The sequence below is a fragment of the Gorilla gorilla genome, chromosome 17 (genome assembly GCF_029281585.2).
Source record: "Gorilla gorilla gorilla isolate KB3781 chromosome 17, NHGRI_mGorGor1-v2.1_pri, whole genome shotgun sequence".
NCBI classification, from domain to species: domain Eukaryota; kingdom Metazoa; phylum Chordata; class Mammalia; order Primates; family Hominidae; genus Gorilla; species Gorilla gorilla.
In genome coordinates this window covers 87,695,265-87,718,941 of record NC_073241.2, presented here as the reverse complement: position 1 = coordinate 87,718,941, position 23,677 = coordinate 87,695,265, and the positions used below count along the sequence as shown (strand labels likewise).

The 23,677-nt window shown below is 45.6% G+C and overlaps 1 protein-coding gene across 17 annotated transcripts in view; it reads right to left on the bottom strand.

Moving 5' to 3' along the window:
* Nucleotides 1-23,677, bottom strand: part of NEDD4L (NEDD4 like E3 ubiquitin protein ligase) — a 359,195-nt gene that overhangs the window by 13,931 nt on the left and 321,587 nt on the right. For all 17 annotated transcript variants that reach the window (XM_004059469.5, XM_019014017.4, XM_055368219.2 and 14 more), the window contains 8 exons: nucleotides 23,116-23,181; nucleotides 21,223-21,452; nucleotides 19,583-19,704; nucleotides 17,106-17,176; nucleotides 14,297-14,392; nucleotides 4,248-4,321; nucleotides 1,982-2,042; nucleotides 79-138 (listed from right to left, as the gene is read on the bottom strand). In XM_004059469.5, coding sequence (XP_004059517.3) covers nucleotides 79-138; nucleotides 1,982-2,042; nucleotides 4,248-4,321; nucleotides 14,297-14,392; nucleotides 17,106-17,176; nucleotides 19,583-19,704; nucleotides 21,223-21,452; nucleotides 23,116-23,181 — 780 coding nt within the window. The remainder of the gene's footprint in view (nucleotides 1-78; nucleotides 139-1,981; nucleotides 2,043-4,247; nucleotides 4,322-14,296; nucleotides 14,393-17,105; nucleotides 17,177-19,582; nucleotides 19,705-21,222; nucleotides 21,453-23,115; nucleotides 23,182-23,677) is intronic.

Here is a 23,677-nt window from a genome sequence, read left to right as displayed (position 1 = left end):
ATTAAAATATTACTTGGAAAGTAATGAGAGATACTTTAAAAAATCCACTTTACATAAAATAATGTTTATAATACAAACCTCCAGCTCATTTTCATCAAAAATTTTAATCAAATCAATAGGAAGTAGTTCTGTGAATCCCTGAAAGAAAAAAAAAATCATCTTAAACACCTATTGCCTTCAAAAAAAAAATTTCACAGGAAAAACAAACTTTTCTGGTTAGCCAGAAAAAAATATAATCTCTCCTGATGATTCCTATGTCAGTGACAGTATCAAGTAACTATAGTTCCAGTAAAAACAGCACAGTCACAATATAACAGTTTCAAAAAATCATAGAATCTAGAAGATTCAAGTAGTGGAGTAATTTCTGAAACCTGATGAAAATATGGGATACTGTAGGCAGGGTGGATTCCAAAAGCCATTTATAACACTGCTGTGAGTCAGTGCGTCCTAAAATGCACAGGCCACAGATGTGTAAGAGACACGCTTAAAAATAACGTGCTGGAGGCATGGAGAAGAAACACAGAGGGAGGCAGGTGATGGGTGCAGAGACTGTGCATACAGAAAACCATGCTCCAGTTCCCAGGTACCACTAACTGTGGCGTGATCTAGGACGAGCTCAGCTCTGCTGGGCCTTGCGCGCTGCGAACGCCGCATTTCTGAAGGTGTGGACCGCCTGTGGTGGGGCCCAGGAATCTGCTTCCTGGGGTTTCTTATCTAAATAAAGAGTGAAACCTGCCATTCTGTCCTCCCATTTTAAGTCCCTAAGGCCCCGAGCTGTTTCTGAGTGTGCTGCCCGGGCTTCACGCATCCTGTGTAGGTGCCTAAGTGAAGGGAAAGCATCACCCCACGAGAGCTCTGCCTCAGCGCAGAGAAAATCAGTCACGTGGACACGAGGCTGTTTCCTGTGTGATCTTTGAGGTAACTAATACTATATCATATTTAAGAAAGAATTTTGCTTTTGGTCCAAGCGGAATACTGTTTAAAATGACGAATCCCTCACCCACTGCTAGGGGCCTGGGAGCATCCCTGATATTAAAAGTTCGATCTGGGCAGTGCCCACTTTGCTCTGTAACAGGGTAAAAGCTGTCATGAGGTGGCTGGGTATAAAATAAATAAAAACTCAGCTTAAGAAAATGTGTTTTCCATGTATCTGTATAGAAGAGAACCTGCAATGAATTATGCCACAAAGAAAAAGGACGGGGGATTAAAAAAAAATGCCCATGGCCGGGCGCGGCGGCTCACGCCTGTAATCCCAGCACTTTGGGAGGCCGGGGCGGGTGGATCATGAGGTCAGGAGATCAAGACCATCCTGGCCAACTTGGTGAAACCCCGTCTCTACTAAAAATACAAAAATTAGCCAGGTGTGGTGGCACGTGCCTGTAGTCCCAGCTACTTGGGAGGCTGAGGCAGGAGAATTGCTTGAACCCGGGAGGCAGAGGCTGCAGTGAGCCGAGATCGCACCACTGTACTCCAGCCTGGGCGACAGAGTGAGAATCTGTCTCAAAATAAATAAATAAATAAATAAATAATGCCCAGGCAGCAGTGATCCAGGGAGGGAGGGGCGGCCAGGCACTGCGGGGACTGCGCTTCACCATTCAGCTCTGAGCCCTCGGGCTTCTTGGAACCTGTCACTGCAGCAAAAGGCAGCCTTCTCTTGGGTACCGCCTGAAACTCCAAAACAATGGTTCTAGATCAAGTCTGTAAAACGTCCTCTTTAAAAACAGGACAAAAGTAAAAATAAGAGAAGTCAAGCAGGAGAACCCGTGAAAAGGAAAAAGAGGTGGTGGCACGGCGGCTGAACACTCTTGTGCTGGAGACTGGCCAGTGGTGTGAGCTGTGCGATCCCGGTCTTCCTGCAGGGATCCCCAGCCTCGCCTCTGTCTCTGATCAGCTCCACCACACCAGCTAAAGGAGAAGCGCGATCCCCCATCGACCTGGGACCAGAGGCACATGGCAGAGAACTCTGGCCAGCATGGCTTACCTCCAAGAAGGCGTTCATCTGCTTCTGGACCCTGTTCACAAATCTCCACTGGATGACTAAGCTGCAGAAGAAAAGAGGACAATATTGAACCACCTCCGTCATCACTAGCGCTCACTGCTTTCTCCGCAACAGGGAGCGCTTCTCCTCCATCCACAACAGCACAGCAGAGGGGAGGGTCTCCTCTGTGCCCCCACTGTTTCGTTTATTCATGGCTTCTTTCAAGACTCCCTGGAACACCCGTGAAAAACCTAAAATCTCACTGGAGATTTCAAAAGAGTAATTAACTTCTCCCACACCAAGGTTTGGCTGACCTAAACTGCTTTAAATGCTTAACTGCTTTAAAATGCTTTAAATGCTTTAACTGCTTTAAAATGTGACAACATGGAGAAAAGGGAAAAGTTCATGGGGTATGAACACACAGGTATACATGTATAAGATGCACACACCCGTATACACACCCACATATATGTATATGTATTTGTAAAGCGTACTCAGGACAATGCATTTAGTTATTGAATATTTCATTCTAGTATCCAATGTGCTAATATTCAACAATAACATATAAGCTTTATCAGCAAAATGATTTGCACTCATAATTTAATGCCAAAATTTAGAGGATGAATGGTAAGACCTCCTTATGCAACTGAAGTTCACCAAAACCAAGTTCCCTGCGACACTGTTTAATGCACAGCATAACTGATCACAAGGCAAATGTACTCTGGATGTCATCTGAGGTATTCCATCATTCTGAAGGGCTCTCACCTTTGGGGTGGTACACTGTAACCACGGTAATGGCCCTGAGGACCAGCCTGCAGCACAACCACTGTGCGGCCTCTCAGGTGGCACCTCCTGGGCTACAATGAACAGCCCAACAGCATTCTTCTGGCACCAGGGGAGCAGAGGTATCAGGGAGCAGTTGGTGATTTCAATTATACTTTTAAAAGTAAAGCTAGCTGGAACCCTGCCTGGCCCTGACTCCCACCACGTTTGAACCCTAAAAGAATTAACTGCAAAGAATGATGCAAGACACATACCACGCATGTCAGAGTCCTCAGACTTGAGACCTGGGTCACCCTGAGCTAGAATATTTTTTAAACCCCACTCACAGTCTGTACTTTCTGAAGGAAGACAATGGTGTCTGCCAGGGTGTCATCAGCTAAGATTGTTCATATTCAGAACGAGAGTGCCAATTAATGTGGCCAGGTAAGAACTGAGGTACCTTATTTCTAGTCTATGTATTCAGCATAACAAGCTTTCAACTTGAGAGTGAAAAAAGTCTGCCATGTAATAGTTCCACTCCTTTCCAGGATCTCTGAGTAGAGACTCTAACACGCTCCGTTTCTTCCTAATTAGGAAGGACAGTAGGTTTTTCTTTGCAGATCACACTGAAAGGTGCTAAGACTCACAGTCAATGCAAGAGCTGTCTGAATTCAAGACCTCTGACCAATTCCAAACGAGAAGAAAGGAGGGAGCCTAGCCTGTTGAAATGAAGCACTGAATGCAAACGAGGAACTCAGGCTACTGCGGCGACCCACAAGACAGCAGAAACCAGGTGCCAGGAACCACACACTGCAGTGCTCACCTCACCCCTGCACCAGGGGATCTCATTGGAAGATCCCAGAGTTATGCATTTGAAGCACACATATACACTAAAAAGGAAAACGTAACGTGCCCAACAGAGAAAAACTTCTGCCTGGTGCAAATGTCTTAGAATCACTTAACAGCTAGACTTCCAAAAAGACTCAACATTTTGTTCCACTGAGGCTGAAGTTGAGTTAAGAATATTACAAATACCAGAAAGAATTCCTTAGGGTTGCACATGCTGAATTCTTCCTATCCATTTTAACTATTTCTATACATTTCTATTATGGAAAATAAGTTGGGAGAGAGACAAAATATATTTTCTTTGTTGGTTCCTAATTTTGCCCTGCTGGTCACTGACACCGTGGTCCTCCATTGCAATTCTAAATCTTAGTTGATATCCACATATTCCAAAAGAGTATTTGCCATATTACTCAATAATATAGACCTTTTCTCCCTCCTCTGCTCCTCTATAGGGCAGCTCAATGGAGTCATGCTACGAGACAGACTTTCCATCCCATATTCAACTTCCCATTAGCCCAAGCCAGAAAAGAACTTACGTTGTTGAAAACTGACCAATAAACTCATGCCCATAATAAATGCATGAGCTGTTTCAGCAAGGGACAGTGACCAAACATGCTTTTCAATTATTCAAAGAAAAGGCAGTAAATATGTGTATACATACTCGATATATTCCCTTTTGTTTTCATTTGTGACCATTATTTCTGACCCATTGGGCTTCAAATCCACTTGATATGTCTGTAATTACAAAGACAAAACAACAATTACTATCACGAAGTTATCTTGCGTATTATTATTGAGTGACAATGTCTTACTATAAAAGGAAGACAACATGTATTCAGAAATATTTCCCGGCAAATGGGCTCTGTGCACAAGAGAATGTCCAATGAGGCTTTTTTGCTAGGATGTTACACAGTTAAAGATGCTGTCGTCAAAGGCAAATTGTTTTATGGTTATTTATGACTTTTAATTATTCTTCATATATTAGCAATAATGAAGAGCAACATTTTTTCATCTGCTATTCATTTATCAGGAAACTATGTTTAACAGAGAAAAGAACAGGGTACACCCATCAAGACTCCAGAAATCCAAATTCTAATGCATTGTTTCTGAAAATTATATTTTCTAGTCATAAAAAAGGATGCATGGTATTTCTTTCAAAAATGCAAACAGAAACTTAAAGACAAGAAAGAAGCTTAAGGATCCAGGCTGAAGAGACAGATTTATCTGGTTTTTGAAGGCATTTATTTGCATCGGACGCCTTCTCCTCACTCATCTGCCCTGAAGCTTCCTCCCTTAGCACCACCCATGATCATGAAAAAAGCAGCTGCAATCAGGGCAGCCCTTTCTCCTATGCCCTGACCCAGACCTAGCTTACCATAAGGCCACAAAGCACAGTAACCAGCGTGAGGGAAGGGAGAGAGGCCTACTATTTTAAAATAAAATGTTTTTTTCTCGTTGTAGAAATTTTGGGGAAAAAAGGTGGAAAAATATAGCACCTACACCTCTCCTACTGAAAGAAAGCCATGCCACTATTTTGGTGGGGTTCCCTCTAAGTCTTTTTTCCTCTGCCTGCTGGTTGCATTATAGAGTAAACCAAGCCAGGGGAGAGGGTTTTCCAAACTAAGTGTTAGGGTGGTACCCAGGAGGGATGGAGGTTCCATGTTGTGATGAACTCTATGCCCTGGCAGAGGCCACCTCCAGGGGTTCCTTGGTCCTGCCACCTGCACCCAGGAGATCCTGAGCCCCTCTGACCCGAGCTCTTGCACCTGTGTCTCTCATGCGGCTTCTCCAAGCACTGGCTCTTGTTCCCATTCACACTGAGATGGCTTTTCAACGTAAAACACATTCATCATCCATCCGGTCCCTTGACATTCTCTTTTTCTCTTTATTCAGGAAGGAATCTCATTTTTCCACTATGCTTTCCATTTCTGCAAAGTCAACTGAACTCTTCACTGTGCCCAATGTGAATTTTAACCCCTTTGCTGCGTTTCCAGTTTTGCTGACATCCTTCATTTCTCCATTTCCCTTTCCAGCTGCCATCTTCCCAGTGCATCCCATTTTCTCCCAGGGGTCATCTGCTCCTGCCCCGTACAGGCCGTGTTGGGGATGGAGGATGCCAAACAGCTTCCACTTGGGGGTGGGGTGGGGATGTTTCTACAGTGAAACTCTGCCAGTTCATGGCTGGTTCTCAGAGGTGCGTGGACAGTGCTCAACCATACATTTTGTTCTACGTGTTAATAAACCCAGGTTGGCTTTTCTTCTTTTCCCCATTTATTCCTCCCCAGACTGCCTTGTTGTTCCTTCAGTAAGAGTTTTCTTATCAGATCCACGTCAATGACAAGTTAATAAATCCCAGCCCAGGCATTGGTATCGAGAAGGCTTTTGGTACAGCTCGGCTACACTCAAGCCGAATCTTTCCTCCCACCCTTTCCCCTCGCACAGGCAAAGGGAAGGAGGTGAAGTAGATAAGCATCCACAATCCCTGTAATACACTCCTTCCAGCATTCATCCAGCCCTCTTTCTTTGATCACAGAGCCTTCTTTGGTGTTGCCTGAAAGTTGTAATTTCCAGAGAGCTACTGAATGAGCGGGTTGGCCACAGACAAAGTGGGGAGGGGAGGGCTAAGGAGGAAAACACTCTGCTTCCTCCAAAAGCAGCGCCCAGGGATGAGAGAGAAAATAAGCCAGTGTTGCTGAGTGCAGAGAACTGGTTCTCACCTTCACTGTGGGTGGGGGAGTCTAATTGGTTCAATCTTTTTCTGAAGATATTATAATTTGGCAATAGGCATCACAATTTTAAAATTATATATCCCTTCTCACAGTAATTTCTCTTTTGGAGTTTATAGCAATGGAAAAAAATTAGTCAAGTACACAAAATGTATATTCCAGATTATACATTTGTATGTTATATATATTATGTATGTATGTGAGTATTCCAGGGTTATACAGAATTATATGTTTATATAGAAAATACTAAAATAGCCTAAACGTCTACCAACAGGGCATGGTTAAAAATATATGGCACGTCTACAAAGTAAAATTCAGCACAGTCATTAGAATGTTATAGACTGATATTCAGTGACATGAAAAGGTATGTGTGATATATTAATTTGAAAACTGTTTTCTGTTTCTGTGTTAGTTTGCTGAAAATGATGGTTTCCAGCTTCACTCATAAGTGGGAGTTGAACGATGAGAACTCATGGACACAGGGAGGGGAACATCACACACCGGGGCCTGTCACGGGGTGGAGGGCTAGGGGAGGGATAGCATTAAGAAAAATACCTAATGTAGATGATGGGTTGATGGGTGCAGCAAACCACCATGGCATGTGTATACCTATGTAACAAACCTGCACGTTCTGCACATGTATCCCAGAACTTAAAGTATAATAAAAAAAATTTGGGAGGCCGAGGTGGGCAGATCACGAGGTCAGGAGTTCGAGACCAGCCTGGCCAACATGGTAAAACCCATCTCTACTAAAATACAAAAATTAGCTGGGAGTGGTGGCTCACGCCTGTAATCCCAGCTACTCAGGAGGCTTGGGCAGGAGAATCGCTTGAACCCAGGGGGCGGAGGTTGCACTGAGCCGAGATCATGCCATTGCACTCCAGCCTGGGCAACAGAGCGAGACTCCATCTCAAAATAAATAAATAAATAAATAAATAAATAAATAAATAAATAAATAAATAAAAAAGAAAACAGTATGCAGAGTACAATTCCACTTCTGTAATAAAAAAATCGGTTTTGTGCTTACAGAGAATAATTCTGGAAAATATAAATAAAAATTTTAATCCTGAGTTTTCTTGAGATACTGGGAATAAGTGACATTTATTTATTTTACATATTTTTATTATACTGGCTTTATTTTTATTATGGAGGTTAATATTTTATAATTAGATAAATTAATAATTTTTGAAAGAAAAGAAAAAATGGGCCCACACTAACCCATGCTAAATGAGGTCACAGCAGTAAATCATCCTGTGGGCAGCTGTTAAGTCTCATGGTTGATTCTGACCCTGGGTTTCTCTGTGGGGGAGTGAGGAGAGGGCCCAAGGATGGGCACAGGATGAGGGGTTTGTAATTCTGCTCCCTAAGCTACTAGGTTAGGGGTCACGCCCCCAGATCTCGATGTCTCGGCTCGAGCCCTCCGTGGTACAGAAATGCATCCCTCTAGGATTCGTTACAGGCGACACTTTCATGAGAAGCAATGACCACTCTTCAAATTCCACTTTTGAGACCAGCTGTTGGGGGCTGATCGTGAGACCGTCTCCTGCAGTGCAGGGATATTGTCCAGCCCACCACAGTGCCTTACTGCCACTGGCCGATGCCCCAGAGTCCTTGCTGGTTGGGCACGAGGCTCCATGGGGGTTGGAGAAGCGGGGACCACGCCCAGGCTATCTGACTCTAATGCTCGCCTCCAGGCACACAGATTCCCTCTGGGCCTTCATTCCTGTCTCACCATCACTCTAACTACAGCCTGTGTTCTCCTTTCGCCCAAATTTGTCCCTTCTTAACATCAGCTGTTGCCACCACAGGAGGGGAGGGACTCTATGTCCTCAGCACTAAACACCGGGTGGCACCGTGACAGTGTCAACCCTAAGTGGGAGAAAGCGGGGCAGCGTCACACAAGGGCTGCTCTCCGTCCAGCGCATCTCCTATAGGTGCTGCGGCAGCGCCCTGGCCCCCGTCATGAGGGTGGACAGCATCCCGGAGGCAGAAATCCAGCAAAGTGACCAAGGAGAAACAGCGAACTGCAGATGGAGCTGGTGCTGGCACCCAGGGGCCCTGCTCCCTGGTGAGCAGTCTGCAGAGCCTGCTCTGTGGGGTGGATTCTTGCCACCTTCAGCCACGAAACGCACACCCCGCCCTCCCAGGGCTTTCTGGGCCACCGCCCTCCTGTGCCTGGGCTCCTGGAGGACCCCACACAAGGAACACAATGCCCAGCCACAGCAGGCGCTCAGCAAGAGCTCGTGGGAAAACACTGCAGTAGAAAAATTCCCCTTTAAGTCTACTGGCCCCAGCAGAAACTTGGCTCTCTTCCTCACAGAGATCAGAGGAACTTCTGGGGGACTCCCTGCCTTGGCCAGTTAACAACCCGATTCCCACACATCTCCCTGACTCTCCATAAATGCTTTGCGCTGCCTGGGAAGCTGCTGAGAAACAGCTTGGATCATATGGAATATGCTGGACTTGGGCGGAGCAAGGCTTGTCTGCTTGTCAGACTCCATTCTTGGAAACAGAGCACTGCTGGGAAAACGCCCACTGATGGGTGCTCACAAATCCTGCAGGGCACGGCCTTGGGGGTAGTCAGCACCCTGCACCCCCATCACTTCACCAACCAGGCCTTCCTCATCCTCCCCAGCCTCTCCAGCAGCGCAACTACCAACGGCAGGGAGGCAGCAAGTCCACGCCAGCCTTCCCACTTCCCGTCTCCCCAGGTGCCACCCCTCTGTGTCCCTGACTGGCCTGAAGGGGCCGGGGCCTCAGCGCTCCTGGGAGCCACCTCCAGCTCCGGGCTCTTGGTCTGGCTCCTGGCTTCGGCCGGGACATGCTCTGCACTCTCCCTCATTGACCATTTCTGCCTTTTCACTCACTGCCTTCCCCCAAGTGTTTCTCTACCTTTTAATTCATTATCACCCCCTAAAGAGCCTTTTTAGATTCTTTCTGCCAGTGGCCCACCTCTCTCCATGAAATCTTAACAGAGAGATCCACAGTACACCTGTGGTATGTGCTGTGGCTTCTGGGAGGGCCACTAACCACTTCAATGTCTGAGATGATGTCCTCCTTGTTCCCTTTGGGTAATCATTCCTATGGAGACTGGCTCGACCCGATCCTAAACAACCTTCCTATATGGCTGCTGCCCATGGTCTCCCTCCAACTACTGCACAGCCTCTTGAAACTTCTGGCAGCTCTTCAAAACAATCAAATCAGGCCAAGCACGGTGGCTCACACCTGTAAGCCCAGCACTTCGGGAGGCTGAGGTGGGCAGATCACTTGAGGCCAGGAGTTCGAGACCAGCCTGGCCAATATGACGAAGTCCTGTCTCCACTAAAACCACAAAAATTAGCTGGGCATGGTGGCGTGCACCTGTAGTCTCAGCTACTCAGCAGGCTGAGGCATGAGAATTGCTTGAAAGTAGGAGGCAGAGGTTGCAGTGAGCCGATATTCTGCCACTGCACTCCAGCCTGGGTGACAGAGCGAGACTCTGTCTCAAAAAACAAACAAACAAACAAACCCATAACCAAATTAGACGTTGCTCTGCTGAACTTGCAATAAAGAATTTTCACTTGTTACAGCCCTAAAAGGGCCCCTCCTCCCGGTGGGGGCAGGTATGTGTGCACAGCAGTGAATGGGGGTACGGCTTATTCTTCCTGCTTGGCACAGGATCATAGTTCAAACACTGACGTTTCTTCAGTGGAAACTTTCATATTAGGCCCTAGAAACCAGCAGCCCCAGATTCTTACCAATCAGAAAGAAAACAAATTGCAAAATAATGGCAACAGCTGCAGCTTCATTACATGAAGGAACAGCTACCAAACTTCATGGTCTGATATTTCTAACTGTAAAATTAAAAAAAAAGAAGGTTGAAACACTGTGGAAGGCTGACTGCATGTCTGTTTCACCCCATGACAACTGCACTTGCTTTGCCCCACTGTGGAAGTGACTTGACTGTTTGGCATTGGGGAGGAATGGGCTTTCTTCTGGGTCAGAGTCAACAGTTTTGCAGAGGGCCAAAGAGGTGAGAGGCTTGTCTGGGCATCATGCTAACGCCTAGATTTCCACATCAACAACTACAAGTACCCACCATGCACCAGGCAAAGTGCTTGTGGGAAGTACATGACAGTGAGTGAGCACAGGGCAGGCATGCGGCTGCCATCATCGGGAGGAAGCTGAGCAGGAGAGACAGGCAGTAAACACAAACATACTCAGACAAATGCAAAGTCGTCTGTGGTACACGCCACAGGGCAGGCATGGAAGATGCATAGGGTCTGGGTCAAGGGCTGGCTTCCCTGATGAAGGGACACCTGAACTGAGACTGGGAGGGAGTATGCTCCCAACAGATGGAAGAGAAAGCAGAGGGCCTGAGGCAGGAAGGGGCTTGTGTTGGACAAGCCCAGTGGGGCCTGTGATTCACAGTGAGTCTGGAGGAGGAGCAGGGAGAGCCAGGCCACGCAGGACCTTGTGGGACAAAGTAAGGTTGGGGTCTTTATCTCAAGGGCAGGGGAGACCCCTGAAGGTTTCTGGCAGAGGAATGACATGCTCATTTTTATATTCCAAAAAGACCACTCTGCCATTATAGGAAGCCACACTGGATGTAGAGACGGGTCGGGGGTCTAGTGGGGAAGATGGGAGCTTGGACTTGGGTGTGAGTGAGAGAAGAGATCAGCAGAATGCATAGAAATGAGAAAGGTTTGGGAGGTGTGTGAACAACTCGCTGATGGACTGGATATGGGAGATGAGATCCATATGCAGCTATTTAACTTGCTCTAAATTCCTTCCCAGAGTGCAAAATAAATACGTGAGTTCCCTGTTAATCAGGATAGCTCTCTCAAAAAGGCAAGGCAGTAATTCAACAAACCCGGCACCTGATTCTTATCTTACTCATCTCATGGGTCTGTTTTGATTAATGCATTACTCTACTTGATCCTACCCAAAAGTCAGAAGAAGAATTCACAACATGAAACAAGGAGGTCTGAGAACTGTTTTTAATGAAGATCTAGCCTGAACGATTATCAGAAGCTTTATTAGAGGCCTGCTTAAAAACTCCAACACCCTGTGTTTGACTTTCATTTATGAGGTGGAAACAATTACATTTAAATGTAATTAGGAAGGTTTCCCAGATCATTTGCTTCTGATTGTGGCATTGTTAATAGTTTTCTGAATGGGTTAATTTGGTCATATGGTTTTCTATGAATGGATCCACAAAAAGACTTTTTTAATGCATGTGACACACAAGACTGACTTTCAGTCTTCCCTGGTTCTTTACTTCCACTCCTTCCTTCATATGTTAAAAATGAAAGGAAGATACTTCCAGGGTGACTAACCATGTCTAATCGTTTGAAAATGGGCAGTTTAAGACCCTTCAATAGGTTCGGCTTTTTAAAAAAAGCCACCAAGACTCGACTGATTTTGTTTTCTCACACTTAGGATTTCTATTACTTACCACCTTATTCATATTTTTAATAAGCTAGGTTAGCACTCCTCATTCGTTTGCTCAATAAGCACTAGCAGGCATCAACTACATGCTGAGCCCTGGAGAGACCCAGAAGACCTTAGGGGGCGTACAGCGCACAGCACGTCAGTCAATACCTCGAGGATGGCAGGGAAAGAGGTGATGGGAGAGAGAACGAGAATGCACCGGTACAGAGTGGGCAGTGTCGAGCCAGCAATGTGGCACTGAGGCATCTCTGGGGAAACCCTTGAAGGCACACCGTTTGTTGACAGGTTGACAGGAAGGAGGTGTCAGAGGGTAATGCCAGAGGTGGGTAGGTCTGGATTATGAGGGGTCATATGCCATGCTAACAGTTTTCATTTATGCTGAAGGTCACAAGATGGCCAAGTAGAAGAAGGACATTTTCAGGGCTGCATTTCAGAAATAGTCCATAAGGGGCTCACAGCTAGGGGGGCAGTGGAGAACAGGGCACTGGAGAACAGGGTAGGCACTAGAGAACAGGGCACTGGAGAACAGCAAAGCAGGAAAGGGGGCGGCCGACAGGAGGCTGTGAGAACAGCAGTCAAGAAGTGATCGGGGCAGGGCTAGGGGAGTGCACAGACAGGGACGTGCCAAGGACGGGGAGTCACGGGGCACAGCAAGCCTGGGCACGGGCAGATGGCACGAGGAGGGGAGATGGCATGAGGAGAGAGGGAAATTCTGAGGGGATGCCCAAGTGTCAGGTGGGAGGGGACAGTGGTGGCACTGATGAGACCATAACCGATGTGGGGGCTGGGGAGGAAAAAGTGGCTTTAGCACTGGGACCCGTGAGCCTCTCAGGAGAAGCAGTTGAGGAGGCCGTTAGACCTGGGAATTCTGGAGGCTGGAAGGCAGACGCAGGCCTGAGATAAGAGGCTGATGGTGAGCAGAGATGGATGCAGCTGGAGCCACAGGTAGGATGAGGAAATCCAGATAGCAAGGGTGAGACAAAAAAGCAGCGGGTGCAGGACAGCTGGCAGGGTGACACCTGCGTCCACAGGGCCAGCAGAGGAGCATGCACTTCCAGGGGACTGGAGACCAGTGGGGAGGGGTGAGAGCCCGGAGTGAAAGGCACTGTGCCTTGCAGGTGTCTCTGGGGGGGAGTGAGCCATTTGTGTCAAAGGCAGCAGAGGAAGGAGGTAAACAGGGCTGGAGACACCAGTACTCTTGGTCCTGGGGAGGCTGCTGGAGACCAGAGGGGCAGCAGCTGAAAAGACCCCTCCCTGCCCCATCACAAGGTCCCCGTGCAGGAGAACAGTGTCCGCCTGTCTGTGAGGATTCTCAGGCATAAAGCACAACACAGTGGGGTGGGGAGGAGGCCGGGAAAGGGGGGGCAGTGGGGAGGGGGCACAAAAGGAGATTTTTAAAGGACTTGATCATTTACATTAAGCCACAAGGTCTCTTGCCTCTGGTGCCTGAAGTCCTTCTCTGAGCCTCGCCTAGCCACTGAAGGGCACTATGGACTCCCCAAGTTCCACCCACACCAGGACTCACACTAGAGACTGAACTCCCCTGGCTCAAACACAGGTCATGGGAATAACAAGTGATTCTGATATTAATGTGATTATTTTCTTATCCAACAATTTTTACCCTCAGTTGTCATTAAATCCTCTAGTGGCATCAGCTTCTTTTCTCAAAGATTCTCTAGCAATCTTTGACATCTAGCAATAAAGAACACGTCTATTTCATTTTTCAGAGGGCAACCATTACAATGAGTTCTATGGTCTAATTAATTTCATAGCCGTGGAGATTTAGTCTGAGAGATGGGAAGTACCTCTGGGCTTTTACGGAAGGACAGGTACCAGGGTCAGAGAATATCTTGAGAACACCTCCCAAGCTGCACCATTATTACTGAGTGGCAGATGAAGCAAAGGCTTCAGAATTGAGACAAATACATCGTATAGATCCTTAGCATGATGAGAATTATTCCAAGCAGGCAACTTTACCTTTGAAATCCACTTTTAGTGGCCCATCCAAATCCCTGCTGACCAGTCTGAAACTGACTTTGAGGATTAATCCAGCCTGAATAACAGCGTGGGGGCAAAGCAGATGGAATGGTAGAAAAACCTGAGCCTGCCATGCTGAGCCCCACAAGACAAATGTCGCCATGACAACAGAACCATAAAACAGAGAGAAAAACCAATGGCCCTTCCAACATCACCCACTCCTGGTCAGGTATTTACATCGCTAAGTCAACAATCGCACTATTTTTTAAAGTACCTAAATTCTAAAACTGAGGCACAAATGAAACATTCACATTTGCTTTGGATTAGAAGAGGTGCTGGTTCATGCCCCAAGGCCTCCTGGAATTTCTGTAACTTTGCTGGAAGAGAGAAATGGTTGTAATTGGAGTGTGCCGTCCTGGCATGACAAGAAGGTGCTGCTACAATGAGATGAAAATTAACACCTGCAGCTCCTGCTGGTTGTTTCTGATTGTCCAGCAAAGTTGTGTTACAGCCCGTCAAGAAGAAAATGCCCCTTGAAAGCTAAAGAAGAGTTCCCAGGGTTACCCACATGTACCTGTCCAAAGTTTTCTTCGTCTATGCAGAACATGAGGTCCAGCTCAGTAGGGTCATTCTCCAGGATCCATTTCAAAGAGTTGTAATATTCACTATCCTACAGAATGACACAGGAGTGAAAATTCAGCATTTTTTCCCCAAAATACAAACTCATTTGACTTCTTTAAATAATTACATTCTAATGTAATTCTGTGCAGAATGCTCAAGAAATATGTTACTAATGCAATGTTTCCTGCTCCACCTAAACCAAACCTTCCTCTTTAATTTAAAATATAAACAAACAAACTGCTTTAGCTGTAATGGGCTTGCAGTTAAATCCTGTCCTTAGTGATGCACAGTGGAAGGTACCTACTCCGGATGGTGGATGGAGCTGCCATACTGGTCTACAAAATTTAACATACAGACATCAGTATACTTTCTTTTCTCTCTCTTTTTTTTTTTTTGTTTTTTGAGATGGAGTTTCGCTCTTGTCACCCAGGCTGGAGTGCAATGGCATGACCTTGGCTCACTGCAATCTTTGCCTCCCGGGTTCTAGTGACTCTCCCGCCTCAGCCTCCTGAGTAGCTAGGATTACGGGCGTGTGACATCACACCTGGCTAACTTTCGTATTTTTAGTAGAGATGGGGTTTCGCCATGTTGGCCAGGCTGGTCAATATACTTTCCATCTTTTTAGAGTGAAAATATCATCGCTGTAATTCCAGCACTTTGGGAGGCCAAGGTGGGAGGATCACTTGAGCCCAGGAGTTAGAGACCAGCGTGGGCAACATAGTGAGACCGTCTCAATAAAAAATAAATAAAGTTTAAAAAAAGAGTGAAAGTATCTGAGGAAAATAGGAAGGACAAAGAATGTTCTAGACTAGGCTTGGTGGCTCATGCCTATAATCCTGTAATCCTCGGCTTTGGGAGGCTGAGGCAGGAGGAGGGCTTGAGGCTGTTCAAGACAAGCCTAAGCAGCATAGCAAGACGCCATGACTACAAAAAAAATAAGAAATTAGCTAGGCATGGTGGTGTGTGCCTGTGGTTCTAGCTACTTGGGAGGCTGAGACAGGAGGATCACTTGTGCCAGGGGATGGAGGCTGCAGTGAACTATGGTTGTGCCACTGTACTCCAGCCTGGCAAATAGAATAAGATTCTATCGCCAAAAAAATAAATAAGTAAAATAATGTTCCAACTAAGTAAATACCAATAGTTTTAAGTTATCCCCTTTCTTGTGCTTTGATCACTCTCCAGGTTAATGTCAGCAAAAAGGGTGGCTGCTCTGGTTTCAGAATCCAGAGGATCAGTCACAGGCCTAAGCGCCTGTCCCTGGTCCCTCCACGGTCTCTCCTGCTGGGGACACGATGGGCTGTGAAGAGGGCGAAAATAATACACGCACTGTATTTTAGGCACTAACTGTCAGCATGTGGTGTAAAGTTAGACGTTAAGAGAAATTCCTGTGCTCCTAGCTGCTTCATCATACAGTGATGAAAGCAGAAAGCGCAAATACAAGGTGGAAGTGGAGACTGGAATCACGGGTGTGCATCCCAACCCATCATGACTGGCAAACCAGCAGGGGGTTCAAGGGCACTGCTGGCCTCTTCCTCTCCTTTCATACAATGAGGAGCAACAGAAACACTGAGTCAGCGCTGGTCAGGGCCGAGGACACAGCTCATCTACCCAACCGTGCCCAAAATACAGTTGGTATCACAGCCAGGTGACGTCATGCAGGGGCTTTTTAACTCAAGTGAGCAAACACGAATGAGCTGCAAATACCCCAAATGGACAAACGCGCTTCCCGGTGGCCCTGTGTGTGTGCTGGCGTGTGGGCAAACACCCATACACTCTGGAGGTAGATGTGGGGTATAGGTACATTAAAAGAAAAACAGAAGTGGAAGTATATTATAAAAAGAACATCAATTTTTGTTTTATAGAAAATCCTGGCCGGGCGCGGTGGCTCACACCTGTAATCCCAGCACTTTGGGAGAGTGAGGCAGGAGGATCATGAGGTCAGGAGATCGAGACCATCCTGGCCAACACAGTGAAACCTCGTCTCTACTAAAATACAAAATTAAAAAAAAAAAAAAAAATTAGCCGGGCATGGTGGCGTGTGCCTGTAATCCCAGCTACCTGAGAGGCTGAGGCAGGGGAATGGCTAGAATCCGCGAGGCGGAGGTTAGAGTGAGCCAAGATCGCGCCACTGCACTCCAGCCTGGGTGAAAGAGCAAGACATCATCTCAAATAAAATAAAATAAAATAAAATAAAATAAAATCCTTCCAACTCTAAAATGGTCTGTCTAGGTAAAATTAATGTTAAATGCAACATGAAAACCCAAATCACTACTTGGAGAACGTCTCAAGTGTTCACTTGCCTGAGCTGTGGCGTCACTCATCCATGTCTAGGACATCTGCCTGATATTCTTCCTATTGTTTTGACCTTTGCCTCTGCCATTTTTATGAGGTCAGGAAACAGAGGGAGAGCGGATGAAGCTCTAAACATTCAGTAGCAGCAGTTTTTATAGAAAACACAGGCTACCATAGATCTTCAGCTGTCTCTTGGATTTAGTAAGTTCACACAAGTCCTATGCCGGGTAAGCAGAGGCAAATGGGATTTGGATGTATCCACCCTAGGTACCATGGTTCCAGGAAATGTGAACAATGATTTATTAAAAGAATTAGATCAATGAACTTTTCAAGCAATTAAATGTCTCCTGTTGTTCACATGGAATGCAACACCCATAAAAGTGGCTGAGACTACAAATATGGCTCTCCAATACCTTCTCGTAAGACAGGAGTGCCCGGTGATGGCCAGTGTGTGATGTGCATTTACTTACCACAGATTCCATGTCATTCAGGGTTATCTGCTTTCCCAACATCATCTTGTAAAATGGTCTAATGAAGAAACCTAAAACACGGTAAACACTGGGTTTAGTTTCAGGTCTTTGACACTGCTATGTATCAGAGCATGAAAGAAAAAATTAACCTGCTTTCAATGTAAATGAGAAACCATGACGGAGTAACCAAGGGCCTTCTACAGTATTGCACAAGCGAGGAGGCGAGATCAGGGGGAGAGTGGCATGAGGAGGGCAGCTGTGCTAAGAGAGATGGTGCAGCAGAGCGGGGCCAGAAAGGCCTCTGGGAGGTGACAGATGAGCTTCAAGGTCAAGCAGAGTCCGCAGTGCAAATCAGGCATAGGAATTGGGGGAGAAAAGGGCACACTAAGCAGAGGAACAAGCCTGGGGACTTGCCAGCCGTTTGCCAGGGCGGGTAGACAGGCCAGAGAAGGGGCCGGCAGTGCACAGCCCACATGGGGTGCTGGAGAGTTGGGGTGCTCTCTGAGGGCAGTGGGGAGTCAGTGAAAGGCCAGGTGAAATTCCATCTGTCTTCTGTTATCACTGCTTGGGCAGCGATGGGGAGAAAGCACAGGAAGGGGACAGGCTGGAAATGGGGAAGGCCCCGGAGAGGGCCTGTGCAACCCCCCGCGGAGGGACGGCAGAGGCCTCAGGGAGGCAACAGCAGCAAGGTTGGGCTCCCACCATTCAGGCGTCCTGCAGGTGCCTCCATTTCACCTGATCCAAAGGCATCACGCACCTCCTCACAGGGGGTCCTGACCCCACCAGACCTGGCACCCCAGGCTCCTGCTTCTGCTCCTTCATCCCCCCACCAGGCACCCACCCTCTGCAGTACAGGCCAATTCTCCCTGGCTCAGTGTGGCCCTATACAGGCTCCAATAGACTCCAGTGTCTGGGGAAGTAAAAGCATGAAGCCGACCAGGGGGAGCAGCGGACAGATGTGCAGAATGAGCCCTGCCGACAGGGACATTCCCATCTGTGGGAAATTTGAAGACACTGCTGACCAGGCCCATCTATGTGCACTTGGACTCTTAAATATGCAATTCTAGGTTTATATCGTGATCACTGTTGTCGGCATCACTTTAGCCAGCTCCTTGAGACCCTGAGTGGTTCTTGCTTCCACCCATCTTCTTCCACAGAGCCTTGACTCTAGGCCGGTCCTCACTCATCTGAAATGACCCCAGCCTTTGAATGCTCAAATGCTACCCCACCTCCGAGGTGCAGCTCATCCTGGGAAAGATTCCCTGAGCCTCCAGCCAAGTCACTTTCTCCTCTGAGGACTCAATGCACTCCCTTCTGCTCGGACACTAGCACTGTGATTCTTCTGGTTTTGTTCTCATCTCTTTTCCCCCCGCTAAAATATAAGCTGACTAAGGTCAGGATCATATCTTATGCTTCTCTATTACCCCCTGTCAGAGAGGGTATTAAAGACACTGTAGCAACTAACAGCATCTTCTCACTTGCATACGGTGACTAAACTGACCTTCTGAGAAAGTTGGAGTGAATTTGAGCAGGCTGAAACAATCTATGGCATGACTCCAAAGCTGGAAATTAAAATATATTCACACTATACATACACGGAAAGAGTGTGTGGTTTAGTTTCCTTCTAGAGGAAAAAAAGTGTTTACTGTCACCCTGCTACCAAATAAAGCATTAAAATCAGGGCATCATTATCAGCTACCAATTAACAGTAAAAACATATTCATGGGAAAAGTACAGAGGGTATACAAATTATTTATTAGAATAGCTAAGGCTCCATAAATGCAATGAACACAGTTCCCTTGGAAATATCTTTCTTATAAGTTACTGCAATGTCAATCTCAAATCGTACTCTCCATCTTCCCATCCTTAACCACTCTACCTCCAAGCTCTTAAAAAATATTTCTGATGCTTTTTCCTCACTGATGATTTCTGTAGTGTTTTCTTAAGGACACTATTTTGAATTGGCCAAATCTTTTAGAAGTCTCTAAGCCTATAGATACTGCCAGGTAGAGGGTTTGACTTCTAACTTTCAAGGTACCTTGAAATTCTTCCATGATCTATATGCTTTAAATAAGAATGAAATTATTTTGTGTTATTTGTTTCAGGGTTAATGTCTTAGCTGAGCAGTAACATTATTTTGAAATTATTTAGTCCCTTCAAATTAAAAAAATAATTTGGGGACAAATGCAATAATCACAGGATATTAGATGGATGAGATCATTTTAATTAACTTTTCAATTAGTTTTTCCATCTGTTATCAAATCTTGCTTTCACTAAAGTTATTCCATGTAGACACTATGTCTTCAGTGCCCAAAATAAGCTACCAGAGAAAAGGACATCCATTATGGGCAAAACATAAAAATACTTTATGAGTAAACCGGTGAAGCTTTTGCTTAAAAACCCATGAAGCGAAAGATAAGACACCTACCAGCGAACCGCAAGCAGCACTGACCTATTTTTATTACTTCAAGACTTACCATCTAAGAGCTTCCCATGAAATACGGCCAGACCAGCAACTCTTCCAATAAAAGTGAAGTAGGACAAATGATCCTCATTACAGAGGCCTGAATTAGGGTTGATTTGAAGGGTGTAGTTGTCCCTTTTGAGGAGAAAGAGAAGAAAAGCTCAATCACACTTTCAAATGCAAGATTTTGCATATTTCTTTGTCACCTGTCACTCAACATTTACAGTGTCCCTGCGAGCATTCTGTACCTAGTGGGAAAAGGTGTGGGCTAGAGGACCTGACTTACCACATGCTCAACCGTGACCCACCATGGAGGCTTACTCATGTGCACTCTAAAGTCAATTAAACCATAAGAAACTGCTGATGTTTGACATTCTTGACCTACAAAAGTGTCTATTTCATATGGTTCAGCCAAATATCTTGGGGAGATGAGAAACGCCACATAATAAAGGGGCTGTGTAGGGATTCCCAAAGATGTGAGTACTTTAGGTCGTCTCTGTGATGAAGAAAGTTTAATTCCTTCCAGAGGCTTTTGGCTTGGCCATAAGATGTTTGCTATGGGCCCAACCCTTGGTCTGTCTTCTGACCACTACTCTGCTCTGAAAAGGCCTCAAGGGGATTAGGAACAGGATATGGCTCTCTCAATGATGCAAACCTGCAAATTTTTAGATTTGTCCAAATGACCTTGCTTGGTTCACAATCATGCGGATCAATAGTTTTCAAACTGGGATCACAGACAGATTCATCCAGGGTGGGGGTATATTTGAAAATGTGGAGAAGAGGTAAAGATCTTGTCTCTCTCCACCCTGCCCTCCACCTTCAATAGTTGGATACATTGTACATAGTGGGCTTTCTCATGGGACTCAGTAACAACAAATCAATTGGGCAATTCTTGGCTAGAGCAACCAGGAAGAATGTACTGAGGCTGCCTTCCAAATGAGCCCCCAGGAGATTGGTACCGGGTGGGAGATGTGGGGGAACCCACGTCCCCTTAGAGTCCAGGGCTGGAGTGATGACAAATGCCCTTCAGCAAGGTCAATGACTGTTCTACTGGGGGCTTGGGTGCCGCCCAACCCTTGGAGGATTCAGAGTCTGAAGGAGGAATGGCTGGCCTGGAAGTAGCTGATGTTTAATTGCTCAGAAAGCAATTTAGTCTGCCTCAGTTTCCAAGCCTGGCAATGACGAAATCCTAATGCAAGGGGAAACCTGGTTCTTTCCTTACAGGAGCAGGGCATGGTCCTAGGTCCTCAAAGTCCTTACAATTTGCCTTTACACAGAGACCTCAGAAACGACTCTTGTTCAAAAAACACCTCCTTTGTTTTTGAATTCTAACACTGACAAGTCCTCCTCTTGAACACTGCAAATGAAAATCGCCTCCTGTTCCTTATCATAATTATCCACGTTTTCAATTTCAACTCCATGAACCCAATAGACAAGAAAAAAAAATCAATGTTAGATGTTCGCAGAGTACACTATTTCACCAGGTAGAGTCAGAACCTGTTCTAGACTTGCAAGGGGCTGTGGGGTGAGGAGAGAACAAACTCAGCAGAGTTAATGCATCTCGAACTCATGAGCTGCTTATCCTTTCATTCTGTTTAAATTCATACAACTGTCTCAGTGGGGGACACACTCTGGGTGTGGCCATATACTTACGTGGCAGAGTACTCAAAGAGGCCGTAGTAGGGGTTGAACATCTCTTTGGACAGTAAGAAGAACCATTCTCTGGCCACACCCCCATAGTCAAGACCTTTCTCTGATTCAAACTCAATCCACAGTCTAGCTTTTAGGACATCTGGTCTTTTCACGGACATAATTCTCCGATAGGACTCTTCAAATATGTTATTTCTGTGAAGTTTCATTTCAAACCTATTGGGGATATCAGCCTACACAAAAGACAAAAGAAAACACATAATCATACAGTAAATACATACTTTGTTTTCTAATAAAAACAACAGCAAATGGTAGAAAAGTTGGCAGTCCTCAAAGAAACAGGCAGTGACAAATGGTTCCAACTGAGAGTCTCTCCTTTAGGGGTTTTCCCTTGCAGACAGAAAGCCTTGCTGTGTCACGATGGGACACACGGCATCCACTAGCGACGCTCAGGAAAGTCAGAACTCTGCTGCGAAGGAGAACATCCTCCTTGCCCCCTTTAATAAACAACTGTGGGCACTTCTCCAGCATAGGGCAACTGAAAGGCAGTCAACTGTATCTGTTGCTTCACTCAAGAGACTCTAGCCCAGGTAGTCAAAACCTGTAATAATCCCCACCTGGCCAGGTTGGGCCTATCCATGCTCAACTGTGGCAGGGCCGCCAGGTGGTAGATATAATCCACGGTGCCTCAAGTCCATTTTGTTGCCATGGGGAGTGGGATCCTGATTATGCCAAGTGTGGGGAAAGCAGCTCAAAGCATGGTTCGCTGACATGAAAATAACAAAACACTTGACCAAGGTTATGGCAACTGCCTCCTGCAAAGAGGCGGTCCAGGCTTGGTCTGGCTGTAAGAATGAATCTGCAGAGATGGTTTCCGGGTAGCAGACACTGCTATGTGAGAGCCATAGAGTGAGACTGGGTGATGACCACAGTCATCATCATTACCAGGGGACGTGACTCACAAAGAAAACTGTGGAATTTTCAGTGATCATTTGAGTTTTGAAGGCAAAGAATCATTTCAATAGCAGTTACCCGCAAGCTCTTGAATCAGGACTTTGGAACAGAGACCAAAACCCCTAAAGGAGAGCAGACATTGTGCCCCATCCAGAGATGTTCCCGGGCAGGAGGAACCAGCTGAGGGGAGGAGGCAGGGAGAGATGGCAATGGAGCCCAGGCCACCGGAGGGGGTCTGAGCTGCAGCCGCTTCTCTCCCCTCCCTAGAGGTGTAACCACAGTGATGGAGAAAATTGAAGAGAAAACTGCTAAGGAGGAATCGGAAAGTAAAACAGAGGATGTAATGTTGAACAATTTGGGGATGGTGTGTCATCAGAAAATGCAATGTTATAATTTAAAACGTTGCCCATAAAAATTTTTAGAGTTTCTAGGTTTTAAACTGCCAGGGATAATTATAAGTAGAAAATTACATTTGGATGTAATACTGCCAATTATTATAATTAAATATAACTATATTATAAATACTGTAGTTGAAACTAAGCTTTTGCATTTACAAGGAAGGACTTGAACATTTTTCTAACTGGGATCCAGGTTTATTAAATATGATAACTGTGCATAACTGAATAGGCTTCCACAGATTTTGTGACTAGCATTCCGAATTATTTTATATCCCATAAAAATCATTCCTGTCTTTTTATGTATTACATAGGAAATTACCCTTCAGGTGATTTGATATGTAATACTGAGTTAATTTTCGCTTACCATTTCTGTTAAAAAGAAAATTCAGATTTTAGAACCAGGAGAATCAAAGTGCAGAGAGAAAAGGAAGGCAATATTTTTAGCATTCATATAAAAGTAACAACCAAGTTGTTCTCACTGAAGTGACTGTGGTAACTTACAAATGACTAACACAAAGCATTTTTGGAAGGCATGATTACTCACAGGTTTCTTTAATTTCTTCCTGAAGTAGTCATATTTCTGCTTAAATTCTCTGGAGTAAGGAACAGCCTGGAAGATAAATTTATAAATACAGATAATGCAAACAATACACTTGAAATTTTATGTATACTGAGGCAGCATTCAAGAGAATTTCATGAATCATAAACCGTAAATTCTCACTTCTCAGATTATCCATGGAAAAATTAGATAATGTCTACACAGCACAGGGGCAAGTCCTAGAACTGATGAGGGCCAATCAGCTTTGAATGCAGCTTTCACCCCTGAAAACAGCTATACTGCTATTTGAGAAACCATTTGGGGTACGCTACACAAACTAAACATGCTTTCCAAGTGACTTTTGTCAGAATATGAGTCAGGGTGTTTCTGTTTTTCTTTTTTGCTGTGGTTTAGGTAAGAGTTATTGGCTAAATACTTTTAACATACAACCCAGAATGACCTATGTTGGCATTTTGAAAAGTCTAATTATGGTTTAACGAATTTTTGTGGGGAAATACAACGAGCAGAAAGGGAAGTGAACTGACACTCCTATCAAGGAATATAAAAT